We start from the raw sequence: 15,236 nt of genomic DNA on the forward strand, positions 1-15,236 counted from the left end.
AGGACAATGGGTTTCACTTTACCCCTCAACCCCATTGTCATTCTAGATGTAAAGGACAATGGGTTTCACTTTACCGCTTAACTTGATTCAAAACCATCCGTTCTTCCATCCCTAGCGCTAGCAGCAAAATGTGAAGACGGTACAGGGAACTTTGAGGAGAGGCTTTGCCGAAAAACCAAGTATTATTCAATCGGACATAGCAATGCAACTATATGTAGGTGTTGTACATACTGAATGGTGAAGAATCTGCAAAGTATAACTCATTTGTGAGAGTCATCATCCCGTAAGGTAAACTGTTGAACAGTTCTACCGCATGTCAAAAAGAAGGGTTCAACAACAATGTGACATAAAACAACTAGACATATAAATTTGTCCATTGTCCTGTGTGGAATCTGACTATTTGAAGTTCCCCAACAACCAAGGTGAGATTTTTTTGCACAACCAAGGTAGGAAAACTGGATTTTGAGGTAACCTCTCTTATTTGTGACCGGTCGTGATACATTCAAGTTCAACTATACACAAAAAAAGGGGTCATCTGCAGTCTCTTAGGCGTATGAACATGAAAGAATGAGAAGAATACATCGTATATATCATTTATATATATACATATTCACTGAGAAACCTGATCGATTTCAGGTGGGATTCACACTATTGCAGTTCTGATAGGTCAATGCGAACAGGATGCCCATTCAGCTCGCCGTTTTGATCCTTGTCGGCTTCTTCTCCCAGATAATTATCCTGTTTGCAGAAAATCAGACAAATCACGTCATTTTACATGGTAATCAGACGGTATCCAACGAAAATACACAGATGATAGAATCACCCAAGGAGGGAAATTATGCAAAATTTAACATAATTCCATACAGCAACAGAGAGAGAGACTGTCCTAGCACAGGCAGCTGTGAGGTGGTCTTCCAGGAATATAGCAGGCACTACAATGACTCAGGACCACAGAGGTAGAGGCGGCAAGAACTTGGGGCATCCGGAGAGAGAGAGAGAGAGAGAGAGAGAGAGAGAGAGAGAGAGAGAGAATCACCGGAGTACTAGGCGATGACCAGCGAATAATGTAATGCTATATCTTTAAGTGCCAACTCATCCTTGATAGAAGCTTCGGATGAAGGGAAAGCCAACTCACCTGGGTACAGGTGGTTGCCCAATTGGTGTGACAAAATAGAGGTTCACATGGCCTCCTCAATGAGTCCTAGGATTAGACCTTTGGTTTGTATCATAGAACTCACGAAGGTTCGTTTCTATTATTAGTGGGATCTTTTATCCTATTACTTATCAAGTTGCAGCTATGATATATCTTCCCAAGATGTTTAGTGGTAGTATGATACATCCTCTGAGGTGCCAGATGTTGGTTTCGCCCCCTCTCAGAGACCAGGCAAGGTGAAGCTGGCCTTTTCTGAGGGAAAGAGGTTTCCAACCCACATGCCTCCTTTGGTCACAGACTCACAGGCGAGATCACAGGCAAGGTACTCTCTCCTGTGGCCCAGCCTAGGATGCAATTGGAGTTGTCTTTGGTCAACCGCTACAAGCTTTTGGAGCTCCGAGGACAATGTAAATGGCAGCTCTCTAGGAGATAGATGAAGCATGGTGACAAAGATGGCCTCGGAGGAGCCCAATTTACCAAGCCAAGGAGTGCCATGCCATCTTTTCTTAGAGTAGGCCGGGTTTACCCAGTTCTAGCTAGCAATCTTGTACATGGGTGCATAACCAATGTCTTGAGCGCATCAAAAGGCTAATTCTAGGTTTGGATGATCCATGAGCCCCAATTAAGCTAGTCTATATTGGCCCATAATTTATCCAAGGGATGACAAGAAGCCAAACTGTAACTAAGAATGTGCGGTGCGGCAGAGACTTTTAGATTCCAACACAGCTGAACAAAAAAGTAAGAAAAGCGACCAGCTAAAAGCAACAAGTACCATAATGCTGAATCATGCCGAAAGAAAATAACTTCTTAGAGACCACTCTCTCATAAGTGCCAGACAACATTATTCTCACTTCAATTATAACTCGACGATTAAGCACATACGAATATTAAGGCGTGAGAAACAATTCAGTCAGCACCATAAGAATTAATGAAGCAAAAGAAGGGAACAAAAAAATTCGATTCCAAATTGAAATTTTTAGAAAATTTGAGGAAACAATATACTTACTTCTGCAGGCAGATCAACAGGGAACAGGTTTATGCTACTGGGATCAAAACTGATTACGCTGCAGAAAGGGCAGGTGACAAGGTACAGAGATCAGTGAGGCTGAGTTACTTACCCCAACGGTGTGCAAATGCAAATGGATGGGTTTGAAAATAACAAGATTCAAGATGCCGACAGTCTGTTCTAGATGTTCAATAACCAACCAAAATCTATAAGCATGCCACATGCATAATGCTGGAAACAAACCACAGGGCACAGCAAACAAAAGGTTTTATCTCTTAACAGGAAAACAATGTCTTAAAGGGAGGAACAAGCTTGTACAAATACATTTTAAATGCAAAAAGCACTTTGTTGCATTTTATTCCGACTTTGTAACCTAGGGAGAGCCAAAGAAGCACATACAACCACAAAAGTGGATGAATGCAGTAAACACACCTGCGAGATAAAGCAAGCTGCCACACATAAGGAATGAAGAACTCCTCGGGATGGCTTTCTTGTTCGTATGTAAAGTGCAACTGAGTGAACATCTGTCAAATGTATACCAAAAAGAAAAAAGGGAAACCCAGAACATTAACATTAAAAAAGATGCTTGAGTTGGATAAATATACTAGAACCACCATTTACTTTGTACCTTCATGCCTTCACCCCGCCAAGATCGACAATTGATGATTATCACTTGGAGGACTTTCTCCACTGACCATTCGCCATCCGTTCTTTGGGCATCCATGCGGCTATTGAAAAAATCTAAGACCTATAGAAGTCAAAGGTTATGCAGGAAGAAAATAAAATAACAGAGAAAACATAACATCATTTCATAAGAGAAATTAAACACATACGTTAAAAATGTTCTCAAGCAGCTCGTTAAAGCGCGGATGATTCTTGTAAGGCTGAAAGACCTCCTGTCTGTGCATAATCGCATATACAACCTGTCCCAATAAATATATAAATGGAAAGATAACATACCAAAAATATGTAAAGGCAAAAAATTGTACCCATGTTGAATCAGTGGTGGCATAAGATAGCTAAGCATTCATCTTAATCCAAATCAGTACACGAAAAAGACTTGTCAGAAGGATGGACAAAGAAACAATACAGAATACAAGATGATGATACCTCAGGATTACGTGGCAGAGCATAAGTCAGAATAGCATTCAATATTTCCAGAACGATTCTCAGGAAATCAGTATAGATATGCAATTCTGTTGACTGCAAGAAATATATCCATTTAAAGAGTTGGAAATGTGAGGTGAGAATGATATATCAAAGTTATAAAGTTATGCTGACAAAGGTGAACTATTGTAACTACCATATCTTCTGGAAGGTTGTCTCCTCTTGATTCACTGTTACCTATTTGTATCTTATTGCTTTTCAGCTCCGCTAATTTGGAGTACCTAAGTACAAAATTATACAATCCCATAAAAGTACGGCCTCGATCAAAGTTATTCAAGTATTAAACCTAAGAAACAAAAGACACCCTGTTATGGAGACTGTAAGAGACATACTTGCGGGACAGCATATCAAAAAGGCTAACAAGTCTCTGCGATGCATATGCATTCAAACGGTGAACATGCGGTGCCATGTTGGCCAAAGTTGCGAGACAGTTTGTGTGGAGATAAACATCCTGCACCCATTGACTATGTCAAATACTATAGTAGTAATGCAAACTTAAAACATCTTTCCCAACATCTCAGCACAGCCACCAATGTAACCAAAGATTCAGAGTAAAAAATTAACCAATTAATTTCCAATACGTTATAGTGGGCAGCTGACCATATATAGATAGAAACATCCATATTAAACTGACTTGTCCTAAAGATGCTAAGAACAGAATCTCCAACAATCCTAGGGATTTAATTTCTTTCTCGCATCCATTAGAATGTTTTCTCAGTGTGGGGAAGGTGGAGAACTGGAGATATTGCACTCTGCAAGAGCAGTCTGCCTGTGTAGTTGGAATAAACTAGGTAAACATGTGTGGCAAGTGACAGATAGCCAAACTTATAAGCCAATATATGAGCAATTACACAGGGCAACTTCCACGGAGAACCCTGACATCCCTTAGTTCTCTGCTCTTAGTGATGATGAGGAAGTTTTTATCTTTGTTCCTTCTGCATTTTCTATATACTTATGAGACAGCCAATGAAAATTCAATCGGATGTTCTTATGACATGAGGGTTATGCTTAATAAATTGTTCACTACTGTATGAAGATTCGCCAACCTTATTGTACTAGAATAGCACAAAGATGAAAATGGTGACAGATTAGAAGAGTACTTGACATTCTATTGTCTCTGTAATTTCAAAAGAATTAGTAGTGTCCTTTTATTCTGTTTCAATTTTTTAGAGAAGTGAATCAACTAGTACAATTTAAATAAAAATCTCAAACTCTCAGAATTTTTCCCTGGCAAAGGTGAAAAGATACTACATAGCAATAAAAATAACTTATTTTTCTCTTTTAGCATATAAAGAATGTTTTACATGTGAACAACGATTAGACCATGCATAATTGATAAACTCTCTCTATACAGCAGCACACAACTTCTGTGTATCAATTCAATGCTCTAAATGGAAAATTACCTGAAAAGTCATAAAAAATTTGGAAAGCATAAACATTTTTACTAAGCAACAACTCTGAATCATAAATTTGAATTTTAGGACCTGAACAATCCCCAAGAAGTTATATTTTTAGCATTGGAAAATACTAAAAACAAGTACGTATAAGACAATGTTATGACGGCTTCCCATGGGTCTGAACTCAATCTCAACTAAAAGGGGAATCTATCAGATGAATTCCAAGAAAAAGCATAACAAAGTAATCAATGTAAATAATCAGCACATATCGAGCATGAAGCCATACTCGGAGCTTGGATAGGTTGTACTTGACGGTTCTTATCAGAATTATGACCATCAAGGAACCAAGAGACGTTTGATGGAGGAGGCGTTCTTGGTACCATGGAACACTAGGCAATATCTGTTCAAAAAAATAAGATGTCAATATGACAATCCTCTTTAAGGGAATTATGATAGCCCAGATACGCAGTACTGACCAGCTTGTGAATGCTGGCATTGAAAGAGGAGTCTTGACTTAGTATTAGGAGGATAATCAGCACCATGTAGATTTGATTGGATGACCTCTTTGGAGCATTATACAGTGTTTCCAGCAAGGGCATCAACTGGTGGTATAATTGCAGAAATGTAAATCAAATTAGGCTGTGGCAGTGATTTTTTTTATATAAGTAAAAAAAGAAGAAGGTAAAGATGATCTAAAGCTGTGTGGCAGTGACATCATGGATTGTAGTGAATATGATGCCAGCTCACAAGACAAGAAACAAAAACATCATGCTGAGCATATAGTTATGTACTCTACAGTCGAACTAACCTGGTTCTCAAACTAATTTATTTAAAAACAAGCTATGGACAAATGAAGCAAAATCTCGGTAACTTGCTAGGACTCAACAGGTGGGTAATTTCGAGGAAAAAGCTTCATTGTATTTAAACTTTACTCAATTTCAAGACAAAACAAGATACCAATTCTTAAAGAACCAGCATCTGGCAAACTTCTGTGTTACCCAAAAATGATAATAACAATCACGATGAGAGAGCCACTAGTTTAAGGTCAAATAACTGCAACGATGTACCAAATGGAAACTTCCTCTTGCCTCCCAATAATAAAAGTTCTGGTTTGGCCATCTTTCTCTTCCTTCATATTTGGGGATATTTGTTCTTCAATTGGTTTTTGTCATCATAGAAAAGATCAGTTTGTTTTTCTCGATTTTGCTTGAAAGCTAATTGATGTAAGGCATGATTCAGCTCTATTTTCTATTATCCATCCAGCTGTGTGTGCAACATGAGGTAGATTCAAAATCTTGGCTGGCATGAGGCAGCATTTGGATTGGAACTGTTGTGGACCATACCAGGTATGATTTTCTCTTCAAATTAAACATGCAGTGCTACAAGCTTTTGTGTGGTCAATTTAGTTTTTGCCTTGGTTTCCTTGCTAGTTTTATCTCACTTTCCTAAGCCCTATTATGCCCCAATCATTGAGTATGAAAAGATGAAATTCATGTACAATTAGTTGGTTGTCTTCTTTATCTATACATGTTCAGTTTTCTCCGCCTTTTATTCTTCTTAGCATCTGTTGTGTGATTGGTCTAAGTCTCTTACATGAGGTTTGCCCCCTCACCATCAATAGAAGATCCTAGCTGTGCCATGAGTACAATCAATTAATAAAGATCATTCACAAATTCAGCAACAATCCCATACCAAAACAAAATATTGTACACCACTTATTCAACAAGTAATTACCATTGTTACCATTTTTCCTCATCTCAAATTTCTTTTATACTTAGCCAAGGTTACACACAGCAATGGTAACTAGAAAGTTAGACAATAAAAATGAGAGCTGTCACCCCATACCAGCGTGTCCAAATCTGTTCGCACCAAAACATACTCTAGAAAATCTGAGTTCCCATGCACCAATGAGTAAAGCAACAAGACAGCAGTCTCATCAGCCAAGTACCTGAGTAAACAGAACTTATTTGTTTACCCAAAATCAAGAAATAAACAGATAAAACCATATTGACAACAAATATGGCAAGATCATGAGAGAGAGAGAGAGAGAGAGAGAGCGAGCATGTGTTTCAGTATTTCTCAAACATGTTAGGCTTATAATTTTGGCAGGAATACGAAAGTCCCACCCAACATAACGTGCAGTCTTGCCCATGAAGACAATAAATTGTGAAATTCACCCTCAAAGATACTCAAAAAATAAGTGTTGCTTTGTTTAGGAAACAAACAAGAAATTCTCGAAAGGAGCACATCACTCAATATTGCATTGGTCCGGACTTGTTTACATGCGGGATCTCCATTGAAAATGGGCCAAGGTGCAAGTCCCTAGAGGAGAGTGCAACAGTAACCAAACGGACTCTCAAGTCTAGCCACCAAAAGCATACGACCCCAGAGATCCTATGGCAATGATAGAGGGAGAGCATGAATTTGCTGAGGGGTTCCCTGGCCCCAACATTTACCATAAGATATAAGCTAAGATGGGCTCATACGTATTATCATCAATATCAACAAAATCCTTGAACCATAAGTAACACTATGGGCACCAGCCACAGGAAAAGACAGTATCATGTTACTTAACCATCAACAGGCCGAAACAAGGTGAAATCTGTTGTTAAAACTGTCAACAAGGTATTTTCTAACGACAAAGAAAAAATTCTGCAAATCTAGTCAACTGATGCCGACAACAGGTGGAAAAAGTAATCAAGTAAAACATAACTTCAGATTATTTTATCTTTCTTTAACATAGTCAAATAAGGATAACATAGACACTCACATGCCAAGAGTATCAAAGAGGGAAGCAAAAGGTAATCTCACAAGAGGGCCACTGTGTGCATTCCCCTCAATATCGATGCGATCAACTGCAAGCAGGGGACTGATTTACTTAACGCCACAAGAAAGAGCCGCATAACAATCAAAAGATGACAATTTAAAGAATCTTACAGTCGACATCCTTGGCATTTTCCAAGGCCTTGTAGTAGGGGTTTTCAGAAAAATATGAATTTTCTTTGGGAAGTGAACTGGCACTGTCATCACTTCTATCTTTAACAGTCTCCAAAACACATTTACGGTAATGAATGAGAATAAGTAACACATGCAGACTGCTGTATACCAATGGATTTCTAGTAGCTTCACCACTCGAACTGACAAAGAAACTAAATGGCAATAGCACAAAACTTGCTGCAGGAAAACCATAAAATTGGAGGACACGTCAGTAAAATAAGAAAATAAACAAAAGGACAAGAGTCACATTGGAAGGAAAGGACAAGTCAAAAGAGAAACCAAATAACCAATGAAATGTAGAAAAGATTGTTGCCTACATTGATGCCACAGTCGTGGTGCAGATTAATGGAATAAAACACAACAAACAAGTCAATGTAAAAATTGCAGGGTTGAAAAGGAAAAATGGTGAAAGGAAATTTGAAGTATGAGATGCACAAGAATTTTAGCCGCAAACGATGAGCTGATAGTTGTATGTTGGAAATATAAAAACTGAGTACAACAAATCTTTCTTTATTTCGTTCTGGTATGCCCCGTAGTTCCATTAAAGTGACAAAAACATGTGACGATGGGAACCACCCTGAGTATTTCACAACGTAAACTATTTAAGTCATCACACAAAAATTAACGAATCAATGGATCTTGTCACCAAATCCATGCAAACTTAAGAATGAACATCAAACAACACACATACCAGCTGCAGAACTAACTCTCTGAAGAACACCTGGTTGATTTCCTTCAGAAAACACGTCATAAGAGGCAGCATTTGATGTGAAGCGAGGCCGGGAGATGTAATTAAACAGAAGTTTCCGAACAACCAAACCAACCAAAGAAGTTTCCTGCAAATGTAATAGAAATTTGGCAACCAACAATACTCGTAAGAGAATGAAGACTTTTGAGCATCTAAAAAGTCAAAGTTGTTATTGCCACCTGAACCATTGCTGCATCAATAAATGGGTGAAAATCCTTTGGCTCAGGAGATGGCCCAGAAAGAAGCTGAGTCGACATGGCCACAAGCATGAAGTTAAGCAGTTCGTGATGTAAGAGATAGGTTTTGGGGCTTGCCAAAAACATTATAAGAAAATGAACCAAAATTAGGAGTATGATAAATTTAAATTAGCACAAATAAACATGGTTGACAATATATCCATACCTTACGTCTACTTTGCCAATGAAGCTAAGCGCACTTCGCATAACAAGACTTCCAATGTTTTCATCTGTGGTGCAAAATCCAAGTTTATTGGAGGGAGGGAAATGAAAACCATAAAACCAATTCGTAACACAATGGCGACAGAAACTCCAAAAAAACATAATAGATCTCCAAAAAGACAGTTCAAATGTCGAGAGCCAATAGGACCCAAAAGTGGTTGACATAACAGGAATTTAGAAAATAAATCATCAAGAAAGTAGAGTTGATAATTCCAGCCCGACTTGAACCTTCCTAAAGCCTCTATTAACATTGGGATCAGAACTTGTGGAAGAAAAATGCGTAAAATGTACTCTGAGTACTTTATTTTAATTCATTTGCTTCCATAAACTTCAAACAAAATCAAAAGCATTAGACCCATCTCTGATCACAGAGCTCAACACAAACTTTTAAGATTTCACTAAAAATTTCCTGGAAGCAGATCACAGTAGCAACTTCAAATCACCAAAATAAATTGACAAATGACAGGATGGGGACAAAGTAAATCATCCTTGCTTCACCTATAAGCTTAAACCCCTCATCAACTATTTTTTTCCCCCTTTTTGTCATAAGCTATGATCAAAATGGCTGTAGAAGATCAGTCAATTCTGTTCTTTCACACATGATATATTTAAGTATTAACCACTTGAAACTATGAACCTAAACGATCGATTGTTCCAAAAACCTTTAACAAAGGCAAGCAAACAAGCCATACAGATATACTTGCTCAAACCTTTCTGAAAGCAATGAACACAACCACATACACCAAAACCCATACACAAACAGACACAAAAATACCAACTCAAAAAAAAATGCAAACAGTCCATTATATGGTACGAGAGAATCACCTTGTGAGAAATTACTCGGCACTGCTTCACTCTGGTCTAGGGACAAGCACAACTCCTCAAAAGTGTCAGTTTTGGCATTTTCAATCAAGTACTTCAGAAATACGGATGAGATGTATGTTGCATTAATAGCCTTCGTATAAGAAGATGGTGGCACACCAGAAGTAGAAACACACTCTTGCAAACACCACGCTAAGTTAATCAAAATCTTTGATAGGTGCCTTGTGTAACAGTTATTCTGTGCTGCACAGGATTCAGAATGGAGAAAACAAGGGGAAAATAAAACACAAAACGTTAGATTATAAAGCACATAGAGTTGAATAACTAATTGTTTCCCAGAGAATCAGAACACAACATACATTCCCCATTTCCTCTTAGGCCTAGTCTATTGATTATAAAAACATTAAAAATGCATCCAAAAAGCTTTATTTCACTTCACTTTATGTATAGGAAACCTTGGCAGGAATTTTAGTGGCATCCTGCATGTGATACATATGCTACTCGTTTAATTTGGGATACAATTTTGAGTTTACTTTTTTCCGAGGGTTCCCATGTTGTAACAGGCCTAAGGCCTAGTTTGGATTGAAAAGTTACCCAACTTATTTTTTTGTCTTTATTTGAATTTTTTTTGCATTTGTTTGTTTTGCGTCAAACTTTTGTGACTTATTGATTCGTCTCGACGAGAAGAATCAGAAAAGTAAAAAATTTTGATCGAAACTCATAATTTTTTGAATAAAGACAAAATAAGTCAAAAAGACAACTTTTTTTTACTTATTTGTGTCTTTTTTTAAAAAAGTATGAGTTTCGATCAAAATTTTATACTTTTCCAATTCCTCTCGCCGAGACAAATTAATAAGTCACAAAAGTTTGACGCAAAACTAAAAAATGCGAATTTTTTTCAAATAAAGACGAAAAATAAGTTACTATTCCACCTGTCAATCCAAATCCACCCTAAATATTCTGGTCACACAGTTTAAGAAGTATTTCTATGGAAACAAATACCCAAGGTTCAGTACGCCTATTCTAAATAAAAGGTCTCAGGCTGCTGCTAGAAGACATGTAAAACTGTTTTCCAGTTTTGACAATTGCAACCAACACCACCGGCATAATACAAGAACGGGAACTAATAATGAAAAGTACAAATACTAATGAAGCACAAATACAAGTGCAATAAACATATGGGAAAAATAAGGCAATCAACTAATAATGAAGCACAACTACAACTGCAATGAACATACACCCCGTACGCTAAGCAGCACAAACAATCCTAACAAGGCAGCATATGGGACAAATGGACACGTGTCAGACGCTCGTACCAAGTCCTTATTTCAATTCTTTAGAAGCGGACACTTTCTGAAAGCTTGGGGGACAAGCATCACTAGGATGCACAGGAACACAGTACAATTTACTCACTTGGGAACTAATAATAATAAAAAATCACGTAGAGTTGTACCTCCAAATTCCTACTCTGGACTTTCTAACTCGTGGGAATCCTACATCCCAAACTTCCAATTTGCATATCATATATAGGACTTGTTACACTTCTTTTCTACTATACCCCAAATGTGGATTCTTATTAATTGTCATGATAAGATACACGATGGCACCATGCAATTACGATACAGACATACATTACTTATCCTTTTCTCGCCTACATGTCAGTATGGAGTGTTGAATGCATCTTAAATTGTGCAGATTCTGCAGCAATATTCATCGTCACAGCTAGAATGCTTTAGGAAACTAGGAGGCTTGACCAAGTTCCCTTCATGTCGGTATTTCAGCCTTGGGTTTCTTTGAGATAAATCTGTTTTATAATATTTTATATCAGATTGCTGCCATTACCATAACCGTTCAGTCGAAGTTTGCAGGTTTCCACCTTGAAAAGTAAGTTAAACAATAAAGAGACCATCCAATTCCTAGAGAACATCCAAGCAAAGCTTGCTCTGCAGAAAAGACAAATAACCAGATGGACATTTCAAAGTTACTAACCACATGCTTCCACCCTCGACTGAAGGTAGAAAACTGACAGCTCGGCAATCATAAAGAAGGATTTTACGAGAAACTTAAGGAGATGTAAATGGAAAAAAATGCTCTTCATGTGAGTTATGTTGTTCTTTTCTCCAGTCTTTTGTGGGCGGTGTTTGGTTTGGTTCCATCTTTCTGTGGTGGCAGCATTCAGAAGGGACTATTTGGGCAGTTACATTGGGAAAACAAAGCCGGGCTGCCAGCATGAGATATGTGCAGTCCTTGGAGTTTCTAAATAGACTGAGCAAATGAGGAATAGCGTGATCCTCACAGTTTCAGAAATGGTGATAGTACCGGTGATATGGTTCCTCACACAAACTTACAGGGGCAGTTGAAATTATTGTCTGCTTGGAAAACAGGCTTTTTAATGACAATATCAGAAAGAAACACCCGTCAGGGCAGATGGAGGATGCTGAAGCATTTTACGCTGCTTGAATCTTTATTTAAGCAACGTATAGGGCCCAATTCTCTATGACCATTAGACTAAAGGATTCATATAAAAGAAGTCGCAAGACAGAAGCAACCGCCAAGCAGGCAACAACGCTGTGAACCATCTCTCTGTAGCTTCACAACTTGTTAGAAACCCTATCAACTTGTGGCAATTACCCGAGATATAATGAGTTTTTAACACTAAATGTGGTATGAGCCCCACTAAGTTACAGGAAAAAATTCATGATGAACGAAGATCTAACTCAACTAATTTGGAACACTTATTTTACACCTCAATAAATAAAAATTTCCAACTCCGTCCCTGACCCAGTGAATCCCAGCGTTCCACGCACAATCTCATTACACACAACATTTTCCCTAATCTTGTGTCCCCGTGATACAGCAATATAGAGAGTCCCAGCATTTTCAAGCACAGTTTCACTACCCACAACATTTACTCCGTAAAACAAGCCTATACACTGACATGACCATTTGAATTCCCCACTAAATACATTGAAATCAAATGAGGGAGCACATGTACACTTCCACAGAAGAGGTCCGGGTCAATCCTTGCCAAAAGCAAAAAAGATCGATTATTTCTACCCCTAAGGCTCCATTTTCCTAAACTTTTTTTGTCTTTTTCCTTTTTGTGTGTTTCGTTCATCTTTTTCTGAATTTTGTAAGATTCGCATTATTTTTTTTGGATTAATTATCCATCTCAGCGAGAGGAGCCTAAAAAGTAAAAAATTAGGATCAAAAGTAACGGAAAAAAAAAGTTCACTAAAGACCAAAAAAAATACCAAACAACTGTCTTTTTTGTCTAAAGTGTCGTCTTATATAAACTTTTCTCAACATCGGTCTACATTTTTATACTTATCTGATTCCTCTCGTCAAGACGAACAATTAATCCCAAAAATTACGACGAAAAGCTCGACAAAAAGTAGAAAAATACCGAGAAAAAAGCTTTAGACAAAACAGCCCAGAAGAATAGAGCCTAAATGGGGGTTATTTATTAGTCATTTGTTCCCTTAATGGGCTTTCAGCTGAGCTTAGTATTATTATGTACTTGTGTCCCGTTTGATGTAATTCAAATACTTGTACTCTTCTACTGCTTGTAATAATAAAAAAGAACTGAGGGAGCACATGTAAGCTCCCAGAACCCCAGCTATTCTATACATGAGCACAACTTCGTGCTATCATTTATCAAGAATCGTAGAACTCAAGATGACCGAAAAATGGATACCGCAGAAGTCACAGTAGTTAAGAATAGTGACATGATTGTAGTTGGTAGTAGGGCTAGGGGAAGAGGAACACCTAAACTTACTTTGGATGCCGTGATACGGAAGGATTTGGACTCACTAAAGCTAAGTGAACACGGAAGGATATGGACTCACTAAATCTACGTGAAAAGATCGCCCTCGACAGAGGGCAATTGAAAATCCCTGTAGCCGACCCCAATTAACTGTAATTGGGACTTACAAGGTTCGGTTCGGTTTGGTTTTATATATCGACATCAAATGACGAAGCACGTCTAAGCTCCAAAACCCTAGCTGCTCAACGCACATACAAGCTTCGTAATCATCAACAGACTAAGAGAAAATACTAACCGAGGACCTGGCAAGCGTGATCAACGCGCTGCGACGGCCAGTGCAGGCTAAGAGGAAGCTCGAGCAGTTTCTGCCAGTAGTCGGAGCCGAGAGGGAACGATTTCTCGCCGACGAACGTCCCGATCAGGTACTCCGCCGTGTCCGGCGGCCACGCGGCGGCACCGCCGCTGCCCCACCGCGGCGTCGATGGCACGGCCCCCATTTATAAACCACGCACGAAGCGACCTCTCTCTCTCTCCGCGAGTTTCTCTCTGTGTAATTTGAGGAGAGAGTCAATCGATCGCCGTTGATAATGGCATTGCGAAATGAAGAGATTCAGAGGGTGATGACGCGGAGGTCGGAGGTATTGTTCGATGCCTGGTGAGGAAGAAGTCGGGAGGAGAGAGAGAGAGAGAGAAGAAGAAGACGAAGGGGATGCTTCAGAACGCAGGATGTGTGTGTGTGTGTGTGTGTCTGTGTGTGAGAGAGAGAGAGAGAGAGAGAGAGAGAGAGGGATTTCTCAACGTTTTGGTTCGTGATGACGATGGGTCAAGAAATGGCGATAAGGATCGAACGTTTTGACAAAGGTACCCTTGGAGATCTGGTAATTATGAATGACATGATTTTCAAGGTATTAATGCTATTTACTAATTGCTTTTTTTTTTTGGTTTTTGGTAGTTTCATGTGGATAGAGGGTTATTTGGGAAACTATTTGAAGATAACCAGAACTTAAGGATTCACTTTAAATAGAAGAAGTACGAAAGTGCCTTTGGATTGCTTCCATCGTAGAAAGGAATTTTGAGAAAATTATTGTTGAAGCAATAGTAATTTTTTAAGTTCAGCTTTTGTGTTTATATAGGTTTTTTTTGCTCGTATTGTTGTAATAGCTTATGTCCTTGCAACGTAATTAGATGTATGTATTTTTTGTGTCATTCGTTCTCTCAATGATTCGTGTGTTTACATTAACTTAATAAGCGCATGAATGATAAAAATATCGCTTCTAATTATTTTTTGGAATATTATTTTGAGATACTTATTTAAAAAAACAAAACCTCATTTATAAGGATTCAATTTAATACTAATTATCAAAACTCATCAAAAAAAATGAAAGAATAAGTCCCTACTATTATTTTTGTAGAACTTTTGTAATTAAGGTATCTTGACACCACATAGATTATTTGCATTGTGTCTATTATTATTATTATTTGCATTGTGTCCATCACTATTATAATTATTAGGATGTAGTTCACTCTTTGTTTAGCATGAACTAAATAAAAAATAGAACTGTACTCCTACATTTTCATTTGCACATCAAATTGTCATATTTTACAGCCAAATTTGTGAATCATAAGCGATAGTTCCAACTATGTAATTTTAGGAAATGATTTAAGTATGTGCAAAAATTAATATGGATATCTATTTTTATTTATAAGATAAGCGTGGGAGAA

The 15,236-nt window shown here is 38.1% G+C and overlaps 1 protein-coding gene across 1 annotated transcript; it reads right to left on the reverse strand.

Annotated features, from left to right (window-relative positions):
* Nucleotides 1-447: 447 nt before the first annotated feature.
* On the reverse strand, nt 448-14,256 carry LOC131324240 (uncharacterized). The gene is made up of 18 exons (XM_058356127.1): nt 13,810-14,256; nt 9,752-9,991; nt 8,871-8,934; nt 8,648-8,777; nt 8,412-8,556; nt 7,661-7,897; nt 7,494-7,578; nt 6,569-6,671; nt 5,200-5,325; nt 5,010-5,123; nt 3,659-3,777; nt 3,463-3,547; nt 3,270-3,362; nt 2,993-3,082; nt 2,788-2,907; nt 2,592-2,683; nt 2,160-2,217; nt 448-738 (listed from the first exon to the last, which is right to left on the reverse strand). Exons 1-18 carry the CDS (start codon nt 14,009-14,011, stop codon nt 649-651), a joined length of 2,193 nt encoding a protein of 730 aa, XP_058212110.1. The 5' UTR covers nt 14,012-14,256; the 3' UTR covers nt 448-648.
* Between the last annotated feature and the right edge of the window lie 980 nt (nt 14,257-15,236).

This window comes from Rhododendron vialii, chromosome 4a, assembly GCF_030253575.1.
Source record: "Rhododendron vialii isolate Sample 1 chromosome 4a, ASM3025357v1".
Lineage (NCBI taxonomy): Eukaryota > Viridiplantae > Streptophyta > Magnoliopsida > Ericales > Ericaceae > Rhododendron > Rhododendron vialii.